This window comes from Mobula birostris, chromosome 1 (genome assembly GCF_030028105.1).
Source record: "Mobula birostris isolate sMobBir1 chromosome 1, sMobBir1.hap1, whole genome shotgun sequence".
In the NCBI taxonomy this organism is placed as follows: Eukaryota; Metazoa; Chordata; class Chondrichthyes; order Myliobatiformes; family Myliobatidae; genus Mobula; species Mobula birostris.
In genome coordinates, this window is record NC_092370.1 from 225,370,348 (window position 1) to 225,387,850 (window position 17,503).

The following is a 17,503-nucleotide window of genomic DNA, read 5'->3' on the forward strand; positions in this document are numbered from 1 at the left end:
CCAACTATTCCATGGTCTAAGTCACTGAGATCATATTTCTTCCATTCTGATGTTTCATCCAAACAATAACCAAACTTCTTGACCATGTCTGCATGTTTTTATATACTGAGTTGTCACCACATAATCAGCTGATTGGATATTTGCATCAACAAGCAGGTGTACAAGTGCACCAGTGTATCGATTACACTGAGTGTGGTTTTTAAAAATGTATTGCACTACTCTGCTGTCATAAGAAAACATGTTTCATGATATACAGGGCATATATAAAGTATTCACCACTCCTTGGAAGTTTTCCTGTTTTATTGTTTTACAACATTGAACTAAGTGGATTTAATTTGGCTTTTTTGACACTGATCAACATAAAAGACTCCTTCATGTCAAAGTGAAAATAAATTTCTACAAATTGGTCTAAATTTATTACAATTATTAAACACAAAATAATTGCATAATTACTCACCCCCTTCAAGTTAGTATTTAGTAGATGTACCTTTGGCAGCAATCACAGCCTTGAGTATGTGTGATAGGTCTCTATCAGCTTTGCACATCTGGATACTGTAACTTTTCCCCATTCTTTACAAAACTCTTCAAGCTGTGTCATATTGCATGGGGATCATGAGTGAACAGCCCTTTTCATGTCCAGCCACAAATTCTCAACTGGATTGAGGTCTGGACTCTGACTTGGCCACTCCAGTACATTAACTTTGTTGTTTTTAAGCAATTCCTGTGTAGCTTTGGCTTTATGCTTGGGGTTATTGTCTGGCTGTAAAACAAATCTTCTCCCAAGTTGCAGTTCTTTTGCAGACTGCATCAGGTTTTTCTCCAGGATTTCCCTGTATTTTGCTGCCTTTGTTTTTACTCTCTATCTTCACAAGCCTTCCAGGGCCTGCTGCAGTGAAGCATCCCCACCACCATGTTTCACAGTAGGAATGGTGTGTTTTTGATGATGTGTGGTGTTTGGCTTATGCCAAATATAACATTTAGTCTGATGGCCAAAAAGCTCAATTTTGGTTTCATTAGACCATAATACCTCCTTCCAGCTGACTTCAGAATCTCCCACGTGCCTTCTGGCAAACTCTAGCCGAGATTTCATGTGAGCTTTTTTTCAACAGTGGCTTCTCTTTGTCGTTCTCCCATAAAGCTGTGACGGGTGAAGCATCTGGGCAACTGTTTTTGTATGCACAGTCTCTCCCATCTCACCTACTGAAGCTTGTAACTCCTCCAGAGTTGTCATAGGTCCCTTGGTGGCCTCCCTCACTAGTCCCCTTCTTGCACGGTCACTCAGTTTCTGAGGACGACCTGCTCTAGGCAGATTTACAGCTGTGCCACATTCTCTGCATTTCTTGATGATTGAATTAACGGTACTCCAAGGGATATACAGTGACTTGGAAATGTTCTCGTATCCACCTCTTGACTTGAGCTTTTCAATAACCTTTTCACAGAGTTGCCTTGGAGAGTTCTTTTGTTTTCACTGTGTAGTTTCTGTCAAGATACTGAATCACCAGCAGTTGGACCTTCCAGATACAGGTGTATTTTTACTATAATCAGTTGAAACCCCTGACTACACGGTGATCTCCATTTGACTAATTATGTGACTTCTAACACCAATTGGCTGCACCAGTGATGACTTGGAGTGTCGTATTAAAGGGGATGAATACTTAGGCAATTAATTATTTTGTGTTTGATATGTGTAATTAATTTGGATCACTTTGTAGAGATCTGTCTTCAGTTGGATATGGAAGAATCTTTTTCTGTTGATCAGTGTAAAAAAAAGCCAAATTAAATCTACCGTGATTCAATGTTGTAAATGATGTAAAACAATAAAACATGAAAACTTCCGGGGGGGGGGGGGAGGGTGAATACTTTTTATAGGGACTGTATGTCAGTAGTATTAAAACCTGATCTGATTCAGATTCGGCTACTTTATAATTTTGATGATAGTGTATTTTAAGTTATTTTGCTTAAATTTGCACCTGTAGATTAATTTCAGAATTTTGGAGCTGGATCTTAGCTACAATGAGTTTGGAAATAAAGGAGCAGAATTCCTGGGACACATGTTAGGTGAGCATTAACTTTGCATCTTTCATTTCATGATCTAGCTTGCTCCTCCTTGAGTTCAAGAGCCATGAGGTAATGTTGTAGAGCTATAAAACTCAAGTTAAAGCACACGGGCATTTGGAATATTGTGAGCAGAGAAAGGATATGCTAGCATCAGAGAGGGTCCAGAGGAAGTTTACAGTATGAGGAGAATCCCAGAAATGAAAAAATCATATATGAGGAGCATTTGCTGGCTCTGGGCCTGTACTTACTGAAGAATGAGGTGGGGGACATCTCATTGAAACCTATAGAATATTGAAAAGCCTAGATAGAGTTTACATGCAAAGGATGCTTCCAATAGTGGAAACTATTGCTAGGACCAGAGGGCACAACCTCAGAATACAAGGATGTCCTTTTAGAACAGAGATGAAGAAAATTTCCTTCGCCAGAAGAGGGTGGTTCTGTGGAATTCATTGCCATAGACGGATATGGAAGCCAGGTCATTGGGTATATTTAAAAGGGATGTGATTAATAAGGAGGTCAAAGGTTATAGGGAGAAGGCAGGTGAACGGGGTTCATAAGGATAATAAATCAGCCATGGTCAACTGGCAGAGCAGACTCGAACGGCCTAACTCTGGTCCCTTGTCTTATGGTCACACTTGGAGTATTGTGTTTGGTTCTGGTCACTCCATTATTGGAAGGAACTTTAGAGAGGATGCAGAAGAGATTTATCAGGATGCAGCCTGGATTAACAAGCATTTTTTTATGAGGATATGTTAGGTGAGCTCGGGCTTTTCTCTTTGCAGAGCAGGAGCATGAGAGCGGATTTGATCAAGGTTGAATAAGGTAGAGTGGACAGCCAGAGACTATCTCCCAGGGCCGAAATGGCTAATATGAGGGGGTATAATTTTAATATGACTGGAGAAAAGTATGGGGAGTATGCCAGAGGTAGGTTTTTTACAAAGAGAGTGGTGGCTGTGTGGTACATGCTGCCAGGAGTGGTGGTAGAAGCACATATATGAGGAACATTTAAGAAACTCTTAGTTAGGCACATGGATGCAAGAAAAATTGAGCATTATAGGGGAGAGAAGGGTTAGATTGATCTTAAAGTAGGTGAAGATGTTGGCATAACATTGTGAGGCAAATGGCCTGTTCAATGTTAAATGTTCAATGCAATGCAGACTTCTTTCCTGTAGATAAGAGGGTGAGGACAAGATACACCTGGTTCCTCTCATCCAGTAGTCTAGGAGAAATTTACTAATCCCCTCTACACCCCACCCTCCTATTTCTCAGCCCTGAATCTCTTGCCTTTAGTCTGTGATAATTCATTCTAGCAAGGGGAAACATCCTACCCTCCCTTCAAACAGCATCACAATTTTGTAATTTTCAAAATTTTCCCTTCTCGATTTTTTGATCTTGAGTGGATACAAACCATATCAATCTTTAAATTCACATTTTTTCATTGCTCTGTAGTAATACAATATATTGTCTAGGGGCTCCCATGAGTTTCCGTGGGGAATGGGAACTGGGGTCTCGGTGAGTTTCCGTGGGGAATTGGAACTGGGGTCTCGGTGAGTTTCCGTGGGGAATGGGAACTGGGGTCTCGGTGAGTTTCCGTGGGGAATGGGAACTGGGGTCTCGGTGAGTTTCCGTGGAGAATGGGAACTGGGGTCTCAATGAGTTTCCGTGGGGAATGGGAACTGGGGTCTCGGTGAGTTTCCGTGGGGAATGGGAACTGGGGTCTCGGTGAGTTTCCGTGGGGAATGGGAACTGGGGTCTCGGTGAGTTTCCGTGGGGAATGGGAACTGGGGTCTCGGTGAGTTTCCGTGGGGAATGGGAACTGGGGTCTCGCTGAGTTTCCGTGGGGAATGGGAACTGGGGTCTCGCTAAGTTTCAGTGGGGAATGGGAACTGGGGTCTCGGTGAGTTTCCGTGGGGAATGGGAACTGGGGTCTCGGTGAGTTTCAGTGGGGAATGGGAACTGGGGTCTCGGTGAGTTTCAGTGGGGAATGGGAACTGGGGTCTCGGTGAGCTTCCAGGGAGACTGGAAACTTGGGTCCCAGTGAGTTTCCAGGGAGACTGGAAACCTGGGTCCCAGTGAGTTTCAAAGGAGTGCGGGAATTGGGGTTTGAAGGGAGGGTAGGAATTGGGACTCCTGTCAGTTTGAAATGAGCACAGGAACTGGGGCTGCAGTGAACCATGCACCAGACCAGGGGGATTTCAAATAATCGAACAGCAGATGATCAGACTTTTACTGGCATATCTTTTCTTATGGAAGGAGCCAAAACCATGTTTAATATCCCAGGTGTTGTATCACTGCACCTCCATAAAAAGATAGCAAGACCTTTTTGCTCCTGGACTCTCAAACTTTTGCAATGAAAGCCAATACTCCATTTTGCTTCTTACTTACCTGGTGCTGAGTTGCCATCTTCATCGAAGTTGTGGCTCAGACTTAGTGGTATTGTTTTTTTTAGAGTCATGGCACTTGTCTTGGGGAACAGAGAGGGAGGTTAGGGGTATTGGGCAGGGTTTTTTGGATAGGGATGTGGGGCAATTAGAGGACAGGCCAGAGTGTAAGCCTCTGCTCTGGATTTGAAGGCAAGTGGAAAGTTCCAGCACTCTGGCAAGGACGTTTGGGGTCCTGTCATCAATGAGACTGGAGCTTGAGGCCTTGTTTTCAGGGTCAGGTCATCAGCGAGTCCGGGATTCAAGGCCTGGAGTTTGGGTCCACATCCAGAGCCCCCGTTTGTCATCACGTATGAGTCTTGGCTGATACCGAAGATCAACGCCTGAAAGTTGATTGATAATGTAGATCGAAACCCAAAGATCACTTGGAAGTTCAGGTCAAAGCCCAAGGGTCAGTCAGAAGTCCAGATGTCGAGGCCCAATCACCAAGTCTGCAAATCTCTGGGTCCACTGGGGAAGTCAGGGCCCAGTGTCTGTGAATCCATGAGACTGCTGGAAGCTGAAAACAGCCTGTCCTGGGGGTTAGAGCATGTGCGTCAGTGGGTGGGTGGGAGGAATGGGGCTATTTTCACTGCTGTTGCTGTGTTACCTGATATGTTCTGTTTAGGTGTGTTCTGTGTTGTTCTCCCAAGCACCCTGGGCACTTTACGATGGTGCTGAAGTGTGTGGTGAAACTTGTGGGCTGCACCTAGCACATCCTTGCCAAACAAAACGTTTCAGGTACATGTGATAAATAAATTTGAATCTCAATTCTTTATTTTCCTCTTCATTTGAAGCAAACAATGAAAGTTTGGAAAGATTGAACCTGAGCTGGAACCAAATCCAAACACAGGGGGCGGTGGCCATTAGTGCAGGATTAAGGGTAAGAACAGAAATTCCTTCCCTCGGTACAGCTCATTTTGCTGTTTGGCTCTATCTGATTGGGTGTCCATGGCATTTGAGAATAATAATTAGATTTGTGCAGTTCTTGAGCATTCAAAGGTGGCTGCCGAGCCCAAGTTGTGAGCGACACAAGAAGTACATGGAAATTAGCCTGGATCTGGTAGAGAAGCCACTGCTATAGATTTCCTTCTTTGAAATGATATGAACTACAGGAAGAAACCTGCGTTTTTTTCTGTGCCTTGTCCTGCCCTTCACTCTCCACGAAATGTTGCAGAATTCCCTTTCTGGCGCTGGATATCACTGTTGATCTGATCCACCCAGTCCGTCAGAGCTGGCTTTGCAAGCTAGGACAGGCACGTCCCAACATGTTTATCCAACAACTTAAGCACCATTATTGTATCTGCCTCCACTGCCACCCCTCACAAGCTACTCCAGGCACCCTCCGCTCTCCGCTTAAATAATCTTACCCCACACATCCCTTTTAAATAATCCCCCTCTCACCTAAAATGCATATCCTCACACATTTGACATTTCTATCCTCGGAAATAAAGATTCCGACTAACTTAACTTGGAAGGCAGGGAGCCTTGACATTTTAGAAGCTGTCTAAGAAATTTACTCTGCTGATTCTGTTGTTGGATTTGACAAAAGTACCAAAAATAAAAGATTTCAGGTGCGAATATAAGGACAGCTTTTTAATAGTGTAGTATATTCTCAATGAGCTGAACGGTCTCCTTCTGAGCTATTCTCTTCATTTGAGGTAAAGTGATATCGTCAAAACTTCGTTCACCTTGGTTGCTGTCCCCATGTGCTTCAAATCAGCCACCATCATCCCTGTACCAAAGACCTTCTGCAGCTTCAGAACTAAACAACTATCGCCCGGTGGCACTGGCACCAGTCACCATGAAAAGTGCTTTGAACGGCACTTAACAAAAACTCCATTCTTGCCACTCACCAGTATGCTTACCAACAGAACCGCTCATGCACCTGGCCTGACACACCTAGAAAACAGGTGTCAGAACGCTGTTTCTGGATTTCGGTTCAGCATTCAACACTATTGTCCCACGGACCTTGTTGAATAAACTCTTCCTCGATCTAAATACCCCACCGTGCAACTGGGTGTTGGACTTCCTAACCAGCAGACCTCAGGCAGTCAGGATGCACAACCGCTCCCCCGCCCCCGATCATTCCTCATCACGGGTGCCCCACAGGGCTGCGTGCTCTGCTCGTTGCTATGCACACTGCTCACACTCTGTATGCCTGAACACTTAAGTAATCACATCGTCAAGTTTGGCAATGACACAATAGCAGTGGGGCTCATCACCAACAACAATAGGGCAGCCTACAGAGAGGAGGTGGAAGAGCTCGAGGCCTGGTGCCAGGCAAATAACCTCTTCTTCTATGTCAACAAGACAAAGGAGATGGTTATTGACTTCACTCACAGCTCTTTTTACATCGGTGGCACAGCAGTGGAAATTTTCAGGAGTTTCAAAATCCTGCGAGTGAGTGCACATCTCACACAACCTCTCTGGTTCAGAATGCTGTCGTCGGCTTCTATTGTTTGCACGAAGTGTGTGTGTGTTTTCCCCTCTTTCTCAGCGCAGTGGTTATGGTCTTTCTTTTTAAAATTGGGTTCTTTGTGTTTCTTGCTTTGTGGCTGCCTGTAAGCAAACAAATCTCAACGTGTATAATTGATATATTCTTTGACAATACATGTACTTTGAATCTTTGAAAAGGGCCGATAACATTATGAAGGATCCCACCCACCCTGCTCATGCGCAGTTTGTCCCACTCCCATCAGGGAGGAGGCTACAAAGCATCCACGCTGGGACCACCAGGCTGAAAATCAGTTACTTTCCCCAAGCAGTAGGGCTAATCAACATCCCCAACCCCACTACTTCATCATTTCCTGTCAGTCACTTTATGTACAGACACACCTGTGCCTAGTGTCACCTTATGGACATACAATCCATGTATATAAGCTATCTTATGTATATATTTATTGTGTTTTTTATTATTATTATTGTGTTCTTCATCTTATTGAGTTTTTTTTCTGCTGCATCAGAGACAGAGTAACATGTAGATTAGATTATTAGATTATGAGGACACGCAGTCCTCTTTTATTGTCATTTAGTAATGCATGCATTAAGAAATGATTCAATTTGTTCCTCCAGAATGATATCACAGAAATACAAGACAAACCAAGACTAAAAAAAGCTGACAAAAACCACATAATTATAACATATAGTTACAACAGTGCAAAGCAATACCATAATTTGATGAAGAACAGACCATGGGCACGGTAAAAAAAAGTCTCAAAGTCTCTCGAAAGTCCTATCATCTCATGCAGATGGTAGAAGGGAGAAACTCTTCCTGCCATGAGCTTCCAGCACCGCAAACTTGCCGATGCAGCACCCTGGAAGCACCTGACTACAGTCTGACTCTGAGTCCGCTTGAACACTTCGAGCCTCCGACCAGCCCTCCAACACCAAGCACCGAGCACCATCTCTGCCGAGAGCTTCGACCCCGGCCCCAGCAACAGGCAATAGGCAAAGCCGAGGATTTGGGACCTTCCCCTCTGGAGATTCTCGATCGCACAGTAGCAGCAGCAACGGCAGCGAAGCGGGCATTTCAGAAGTTTCTCCAGGTGTTCCTCCGTGCTTCCCACATCCGTCTCCATCAAATCAGGATTGTGCACGGCCCCTATTTAACAAATACGATATCAATTCGGAGTCGCGTGCGCTGCGTCCCCTCCCCTCCCCTTGTTCATCTTTTACACTTGTGTACTGAAAATGAAATTAAACAATCTTGAATCTTGAATGAAAAGGACCTTAAGCCAGTGCTTTTATAGGATTGCTCAGTGGCACGGCTTGTCGAGGTGCTGCCTGACCAGAGGTCAATCCTGACCTCGGGTGCAGTCTGGCTGGAACTTGCTCCTTCTCCCTGTGAGTGTGTGGGATTCCTCCACGTGCCCTGGTTCCTCTGCTTCCCAAAGAAGCATGGGTTGGTGGGTCAGTGGGGTGCAGTAAATTGCTCTGAGTGTGTAGGTGAGTGGTAGAACATGATGGATATGGGGAGAATAAAAATATGGGATTAGTGTTAATGGGTGCTTGATGGTCACTGTGGACTCAGTAGACTGAAGGGTCTCCTTATGCACTGTGAGACTCTGTAAGAACTAGTTACGATTGGAATTGGAGTTAGTTTGTTATTACCACATGTACCAAGGTAGCGTGAAAAGCTTGTTCATACAGATCAAATCATTACACAGTGCGTTGAGTAGAGCAAGGTAAAACAATAGTAGAATGCAGAATAAAGTGTGACAGTTACAGAGAAGGTGCAGTGCAAGTAAAAAATAAGGTGCAAGATCATCAAAGGTTTCAAAGGTACATTTAATGTCAGAGAAATGTATATAATAGACATCCTGAAATGCTCTTTTGTTGCAACCATCCACAAAAACAGAGGAGTGCCCCAAAGAATGAACGACAGTTAAATGTTAGAATCACAAAGTGCCCCCCAGCTCCCCTCCCTCCCACGTGTAAGCAGCCACAAGCAATAATCCCCCCTCCCCCTCCACTGGCAAAAAAAAAGCATGACCATTCTGGTTTCCTCCCACATTCCAAAAACATACAACTAGGGTCAATGACTTATGAGCATTGTCACGTACCCCGTGACGGGTTAAAGATCCAGCAGAAATGGAAAACACTTTGGAGTCCAGTATTGCTATTAACTAATGGTATTTATTAGTAACTACGCAATACAGGAATATAAAATCAGATATATAAAACAGGTTAGCAATGATTAGATATGTATAAGTGTGGAAGTATATGAAAGCCAAGCTTCTTCAAGTCTAGGGGTAATTAGATAGCCTTACGATGATGAGTAAAGTTCAGTTCAGTTCATGGTATTGAGTTGAGTAGTGATGGAGAGAGAGAGAGAGAGAGAGATTTGCGTCTTCAGGTGAGCTGACGCTGGCAATCTTTCTGTTGTCCTCCGAAATCCTTCAGAAGTCACCGACTGTGACCACAACAAAGGGGACTGTTCTTCTGTGGTGGAATTATCAACCCAGACGAGGGTTGGACCCGCGAGTAACTCCCCACCAGTCACACCTTTTTCACACTGTGAGAGCCACTGATCAATCCGCTTGATTGATTCTCCAAAACCCACCTTTTCTGTGGGCACAACAAAGCTCATTCAGTGCCCAAAACCATGTGTCTGTCAGTCTATCAGTTGACCTTCTATTTATCTCACCGTGTTGAACACCAGCTGTCCATCAAGTAGCTCCTCCCTTCTCTCTCTGTTAGAACACAGAAGCTGACAGTGTCCTTGCAAAGTGTAAACATGCTGCAAAGAAACCATAACACCATCTCAAAGCAGTCTTTGCCTCTCTCTCTCTCTTAATAACAAGGTGTCTGGTGTTGAACAACTCTCTCTCTCTCTTTTTAAAAGCATAGTTCATAGGGATAATTCAGGACCCCATCACAGCATGCTATGTTGGCTCCAGAAGTGAGGTGGTACTTGTGTGCTGCCTCCAGCACAATCCTCGAACTGCTTGGCTATGGATGCAAAATGACAAATTTCACTGTACAGTTTGATGTTTCAATGTACATGTGATAAATAAAACCTATCTTTATTTTTATCAATGGAGTTCCAAGTCAGCACAGTAATTATTGTCATGTGTTTATTATCATTATCTGACCAAATTCTGTTTGCCATTTCCACACAGTTTCAGCATGTCTTCTGTCTTTAGATCAATATCACCTTGAAGGTCCTTGATCTTTCCTGTAATGGGTTTGGGAATGAAGGCGCGTTGGCCATAGGAGAGACTCTGAAGTACAACAACACCCTGCTGGAGCTCAACCTCAGCACCAACCACATCAACAATGAGGGGGTTTCCAATCTGTGCAAAGGACTGGATGTCAATGACAACGTGAAGTTTTTGTATGTACGTGTCACTTTGAGTAATGTTCATTGCCAGTCACATAACATAACTCCTTTAACATTGGTAATCTGAAGGAAAATCATCAAACTGTCCTGGTAGTGTAGAGGTTAGCGGTGATCCCCCGGTCTGGGGTCAATTCCTGTTGCGATTTGTGAGGAGTTTGTACACTTTCCCCATGACTGCTTGGGTTTCCCCCGGGGAGTAGGAGTTTCCTCCCACATTCCACATTCCACATTCCAAAGACTAACAGGTTGTAAGTTGTGGGCAAGTGATGTTGGTGCCAGAAGTAAAAACACTTGCGAGCTGCCCCCACCACATCCTCAGACTGCACTGGTCATTGATGCAAATGACGCATTTCAGAGTTTGCTTTGAGGTTTTGATGTACATATGAAAATATTTAAGCTAATCTTTAAAAAAACAAACATAAACTCTGAAGCAGTACCTCCAAAAGCTTGGACAAAAAGGTAGGATTTATAGAGTACCTTAAAGGAGAAATAACGGGAAAGAAAAAAAAAAATAGACGACAGACCAGTACAGCACAAGAACAGGCCCTTCAGCCCATAATGTCTGTGCTGACTAATATACCAAGTTAAACTAAACCCACCTGCCTGCACGTGATCTGTATCCTTCCATTCCCTACTTGTTCATGTGCTTGTCTAAATTCTTCTTCAAAGTTATCATCTTCCCCTGGCATTATCTACTACTCTCTTAGTTTAAAAACTAAGAGTTTAAAAACCTTTTAACTTTCCACCTCTCTGCGTTAAACATGCCTTCTAGTATTTGATATTTCCACCTTGGGAACTGACCCTCCACCCTATCTTTGTCTCTCATCATTCTATAAACTTCTCCCATGTTCCCCTCTCAGAGAAAAACCATCCAAGTTTGTCCAACCTCTCCTTATAGCAGGGGTTCCCAACCTGGGGTCCTTGGGCCCCTTGCTTAATGGTATTGGTCCACAGCATTAAAAAAAAATGTTTGGGAACCCTTGCCTTACAGCTAATACTCTCCAAGACAGGCAGCATCCTAGTGAACCTCTTCTGCACCCTTTTCAAAGCCTCTACATCCTTCCTATAATGGGGAGATAGAACTGAAAGGATTGAAGGAAACCTGTCAAAGGAAGGGTGAATGAATCAACGAGTCCGTAGCTGCCCACTTGGCTTTGCTTTCTGGGATAGAATCCAACAGAAAATGATGGGATGACAGCTTCTCACACTGATTCCAAACCCCTACGTTAATTGGGCTTGCAGTAATCGAGTCAATCCATTTACCAGTATTATTTGTGCAAGCATTATTTAACATTGTTCACAACCTTCTGAAGAATGAGGTCTAAGATGAGGGTCACAATCTCAGAATGAGGGGTTGGCAATTTAGGACAAAGATGAGGGGAAATTTCTTCATTTCAGATTTAGATTTATTTATCACATGTACATCAAACCATGCAGTGAAATGTGTCATTTGCATTAACAACCAATGCACCTAAGGATGTGCTGGCGGCAGCCCACAAGTGCCACCACACATCCTGGTGCCAACACAGTGCTCAGTGGAACAAGCAGCAACAACAAAACAAAAGAAACACTCCGCAAAACGAGCCCTTTTCCCAGCCTTCCACTCACACAGGCCTTCAACCATTTCATAGAACATAGGACATAAAAACATAACAGCACAGTGCAGGCCCTTTGGCCCACGATGTTGTGGACTTCCCATCGTGGAGCAGCTGTAAGAGGTTCAGTCATTGTTCAATCACAACAATAGATTGTTGTGTGTACAAGAACAGCCAGAGGGAAGGATTAGATTGATCTTAGAGGTTAAAAGGTCAGCACAACATTGTGCGTAGAAGTTCAGGAGTATTCTATAAGATTGTTGGCGGCCTGTCTAAGTGGGGGGCTGAGAAAAGGGCTTGTTGTTTTGTTTTGTTATTGCTGTTGCTTATATTTTTTTCACTGAACACTGTGGGCATGCTACGTTGGTGCCAGTTTGTGCGGTGACACTTGTGAGCTGACCTCAGCACATCCATGGGTGAAATAGAGACCATAGGTTTAAGGAGAAAGATGAAATATTTAAGGTGAACCTGAGGGGAAGTTACTTCGCTCAGAAGGTGGTGCAAATGTCAAATAAGAAGCCAGCAGAAGTGATTGGATGCAGATTCAGTTGTAACGTTTAACAGAAGCTTGGATAGGAAGGGTTTGGAAGGATAGGGTCTGGGTGCAGGTAGATGGGACTAGGCAGGTCAGGTTGGCATGGACCAGATGAAACAAGGGGCCTGTCTGTGTGCTGGTCCATGATAGATAGATAGCTCTATCATGACTATGATAAGATTCTGAACATTAAGAGAATCTTGGGATTTGGTGTAAGGGGAGGAAAATGGTGCCAAAATAGATCAGCCATGTTCTTGATGAATGGTGGAGAGAGCATTAAGGACCGCATAGTCCTCTTCTGATCCTAATTCTTCCCTTTTTATGTTGATGTAGATATTGGTCTTCGACAGTGCCTTAAGTCAGGAGATGACATATGCACAAATCTGGAGCAAGGAATCTTAAAGATTAGCTTTGTCACATGCCCATTGAAACATACAATGAAATGTGTCATATCTGTCAATGATCAATGCAGTCTGAGGTTATGCTGGGGGCAGCCCTTAAATATCACGATGCTTCTGGCACCAATATAACATGCCCACAACTCAGTAATCCTACCCCGTATGTCTTTGGAGTATGGGAGGAAACTGGAATACCCAGAGGAAACCCACATAGTCATGGGAAGAACATACTACTCCTTACAGACAGTGGCAGGAATTGAATCATGATCTTCCAATGGCTGGTGCTGTAAAGCATTACACTAATTGCTATGCTCCCATGGAACTCCGTAGTTCGAGCAGCATTTGTGGAGAGAAAGGAATTGTTGACATTGTGGGTTGAGACCCTGCTCCAGGACTGAGAGTGAATAGGGAAGATGGCCAGTTTAAAGGGGGGGGGGAGAGAGGAGAGGAGGCAAGAGGTGAATGGTAGAGTGAACAGGTTGTGGGTGTGTGGGGGATGTTGAAGGACTATGTGCAGATCAATTCAGGTAGGATAGAGGGAAGGGTGATGGGGGAAGGGGAGATATATGGAGGCACACAGAGGAAAAAGAAAATGGAACAAGAAATCAGAATCAGATTTAGTATCACTAACAAAAGTGTAATTTGTTATTTTGCAGTAGCAGTGCAATACATAAACAGATATATATATACATATACATACATACAAGTGCAAAAAGAGAGCAAGGATTCTCTCTTTTCAGAGAGGAGTAATAATTTTGAGTTCCCTTCACTGGGAAGTTTAAGACAATGCAAGAACAGGGAGGATAGGTTTCTACTAGGCAAAGGAATTGGAATAGATTAATCATGATCCATTCCTGCTCCTGATTCTGACGGTCTCATATTGTCTGAAAGAGCCGTTATCATCCAGACTCCCTTCTGACTCTCCTTTCCTGTTTCAGCTGAATAACAATCCTATAACTGCGGAAGGTGCCCTTCATCTTTTGGAGGTCATGCAAAAGAATGACAAGACAAACCTGGAAACAATCAGCATTCAAGTGAGTCTCACTCTTTATTTAGAACATAGAACAGTACAGTACAGTACAGGCCCTTCGGCCCACGATGTTGTGCCAACCATTTAACCTCCTCTAAGATCAATCTAATACGTCCTTGCCACGTATCTCTCTATTCATCTTTCATCCATGTGCCTATCTAAGAGTCTTTTAAATATCTGTTAGGACCATTTCCCTCTATGCTTTGTCTATTGAAGTGTCTAAATATCTTTTAAACACAGACTGTATCTGATTCCATTACCTCCTCTAGTAGCACGTCACAGATATCAGCCGCTCTCTGTGTCAAAAACATATCACTCAGATCTCCAGTTGGGAAAATCACCAACTGATCACGAGGCTGGATCAATGACATCTATTGTAGGGACAGCAACAGGCCATTCATACCGTCCATCTGTATTAACACAGTGACACAACTAAGACAGTCACTGTTTGAAGAACCAGAGACCCAAGTCTGATCTGACTTCGGGCATTGCCTGTATGGAGTTTGCACATTCTCCCTGTGGATTTTTCCCAGAGCCTCCAGTTTCAATATAGAACATAGAATTTAGGCTTAGGTGATGTCACTGATCTTGAGTTTAGCATTAGTGATAAAGGATGTTTTTTTCTCCTCCAATTGTGCCCCAAGGGCACTGAACACAGTTCTGCTCATAAGCAAGGATACCCAGAGGCAGCAGAAATAGTATATAGGAACCTTGCTTGTCACCGTGCATAACAGAAAAACTTGGGCAGAATCTGGTGGAGAGGGATAGAGATAGACAGTGACCTTGGAACATCATCTGAGAAATGGAGCGAATTATTCCCAGTAGTAGAAATCTGAAGGAAAAATGCTGGCGGAATGCTTGTACGTTCAAGAAGTGTTCCCTTTGACTCTCTTGTGGCGCTAGATGGAGTAGGTCGCATTTTGGCTTTACTCCATTCATTTTTCAATCTTTTTACGACCCTTTTACTATCTATATCAAAATGTTTATAACACTTTTATATGCTTGAATTTTGATTTTTAATCAATGGAAATGACTATCGGAGGAAAAAAGGCATTAGCTGAAGGCAAGGAAGCTGGTAATGGAAATGGAAAGAAAGAAGGTGTTTTTGAACAGCCTAAGCAGTCTCATCTTACTTTGGAGGCTATCTCGAAGCTTCTGGATAATAAATTCGATAAAAGATTTGCTACTTTGGAAGTATTGTTAAAGGAGATCGAAGGTAGGTTGGCAGTACTTGAGCGGGAGAGCGAAAAACAACAACAACAAATTTCCGAACTCATTGAAGCTGGGAGATAAAGAGATCGCAGGCTGGATCTATTGGAAAAGAAATTAACTTTGATCACTCAAACACTGGAACAGTATAGAGTCAAGACTATTGACTTGGAGAGTTGTAGTCGGAGACAGAATTTGCGAATAATAGAATTCAGTGGAGACGCTGAGAGAGGTGACCTTACTAAATTTTTTTCTCAATTTTTAATGGAGGTGTTCGGATCTGATATTTTTTCTTCTCCCCCTATACTCAATCGCACCCACTGGTCTTTAAGAGTTAAACCCCCTAAGGCATTGAAACCCCAACCTGTGATACTCAGATTTCATTATGTGCATACTAAGGAGCATTTGATTCGAATTGCTCATGGGAAAGGGGTTATTGTGCATGGAGATCTCAAGTTTCATCTGGTTGAAGACTACAGTCCTGAGGCAATGCAAGAAAAATTGCTTTTTAAACCTGTGATGTCCGAATTAGATCAAAGAAATTTCCAACCAGCTCTGCTATTTCCAGCTCACCTAAGGGTTGTTTTGCCTGATAAATTGTGTAAGTGGTTTAAATCCGTGGACGAAGCATATCAATTTTTTGAGGATCAAAGTCCGAGCTCAGATGTCTAATAAATTTGCTGCTTCTTCATGTTTGTATTCATTTGACTTATAAACTGGTGATGTCCGAGCCCTATTAAAGTTCCAACCAGCTCTGCTATTTCCAGCTCATCTAAGGGTAGTTCTGCCTGATAAATCACATAAATAGTTTAAATCTGCAGACGTAACTCATCAATTCCTTGAGGATCAATGTTCAATCTCAGCTGTCTAATAAATTTACTGTTTTTTCATGTCTGTATTCATTTGTTTATAAGTTAATAACCAGTTTATAGATTTGGACTTCTAAAGTTTGAAGAATTTTGCCTTGGTTTGATAATGCTCGTACTTTGTTTTGGAGTATGGATATTTATCATGCTTTTATGTTAAAGTTCCTTTTTCTTTCTCTCCCATTAATATTTTATTCTATTATTCTCAATTGTTTGTTTTTGAAAATAATTAAGAATCTGATTTGGTGATTTATTTTTTTTCTTGAAATATTAATAAGATTGTATTTTGTTTCACTTTCCAAGATCTTGCCTTTCAAAATGTTTTGCAAATGGCTGTCTTTTTAACATTTGTTTGGTGTTTTTTATGGGATTCTCTTCTCAATATTTTGACTACACGTGGTGTTATGAATTCCGTTTTCATTGGAGACTTGCCGTCAAGAGAGATGGGGGTAGGGAAGTGTCTAGATAGCTTTCTGGTTCTCTGTTGGCCAGTTTTAGGGCTTTTTTGGATGGGGGCGGGATTATTTTAAGTTTGATGTTTTTCCATCTGGGCTGATCCGAAACTACAAATATGTCTGAATTGTCATAACTTCCAGTTCCTCTTTAAACCTTTTTCCCTTTTCCTGATTCATGAGTTTCCTATGCAGTAAGGTTAACCCTTTACACACCATATGGCTTATTCAAGTACAATGGATAATATTATTAACTTTGTTTCATGGAATACGAATGGTTTGAATTATCCGATTAAACGGAAGAAGATTTTTAAAGTTTTTCATAGATTGAATGCTCAGATTATCTTTGCCCAGGAGACTCATGTAAGGAAGGAGGATAATCAGCGTTTTATTAGGTTTTGGAAGGATTATCAATTTCACTCTAATTCACAGACTAAGGTAAAAGGTGTCTCTATTTTTATAGATTCCTCGATTTCATTTGTTCACTATGAAACAACTTCAGACCCGAATGGGAGATTTCTGTTAATTACTGGTTTACTTTATAACCAACAAGTTGTTATGGTTAATATCTATGCACCAAATACCAATTATCCTGAATTCTTTAAGCATTTATTTGCATCTCTTCCTAATTTAAATGAATATACGTTTGTAATGGGCGGAGATTTTAACTGTTGCCTGAATCCCTCGATGGACAGGTCTGCGCTCAGTCAGGTACTTCCAAATAAATCCACTCTTCCCATTTTCTTCAGACTAAGGGTGTACCCAGCTACGCCTGCCTCTTCGTTGGTTATGTGGAACAGTCTGTGCTCCAAACCTATTCTGGTACTGCTCCCCAATTTTTCCTTCGATACATTGACAACTACATTGGTGCTGCTTCCTGCACCCATGCTGAGCTCGTCAATTTCATCAACTTTACTTCAAACTTACACCCAGCCCTCAAATTCACTTAGTCTATCTCTGACACTTCTCTCCCCTCTCCCGATGTCTCGGTCTCCATCTCTGGAGACAGACTGTCCACTGACATCTTCTACAAGCCCACTTACTCTCATAACTACCTCGACTATACCTCTTCCCACCCCGCCACATGCAAAAATG

The 17,503-nt window shown here is 42.7% G+C and overlaps 1 protein-coding gene across 1 annotated transcript in view; it reads left to right on the forward strand.

Annotated features, from left to right (window-relative positions):
• Positions 1–17,503, forward strand: part of LOC140194034 (uncharacterized) — a 70,767-nt gene that overhangs the window by 40,009 nt on the left and 13,255 nt on the right. Inside the window, exons 7-10 of the mRNA XM_072251389.1 lie at positions 1,977–2,058; positions 5,276–5,361; positions 10,127–10,321; positions 13,790–13,885. Coding sequence (XP_072107490.1) covers positions 1,977–2,058; positions 5,276–5,361; positions 10,127–10,321; positions 13,790–13,885 — 459 coding nt within the window. The remainder of the gene's footprint in view (positions 1–1,976; positions 2,059–5,275; positions 5,362–10,126; positions 10,322–13,789; positions 13,886–17,503) is intronic.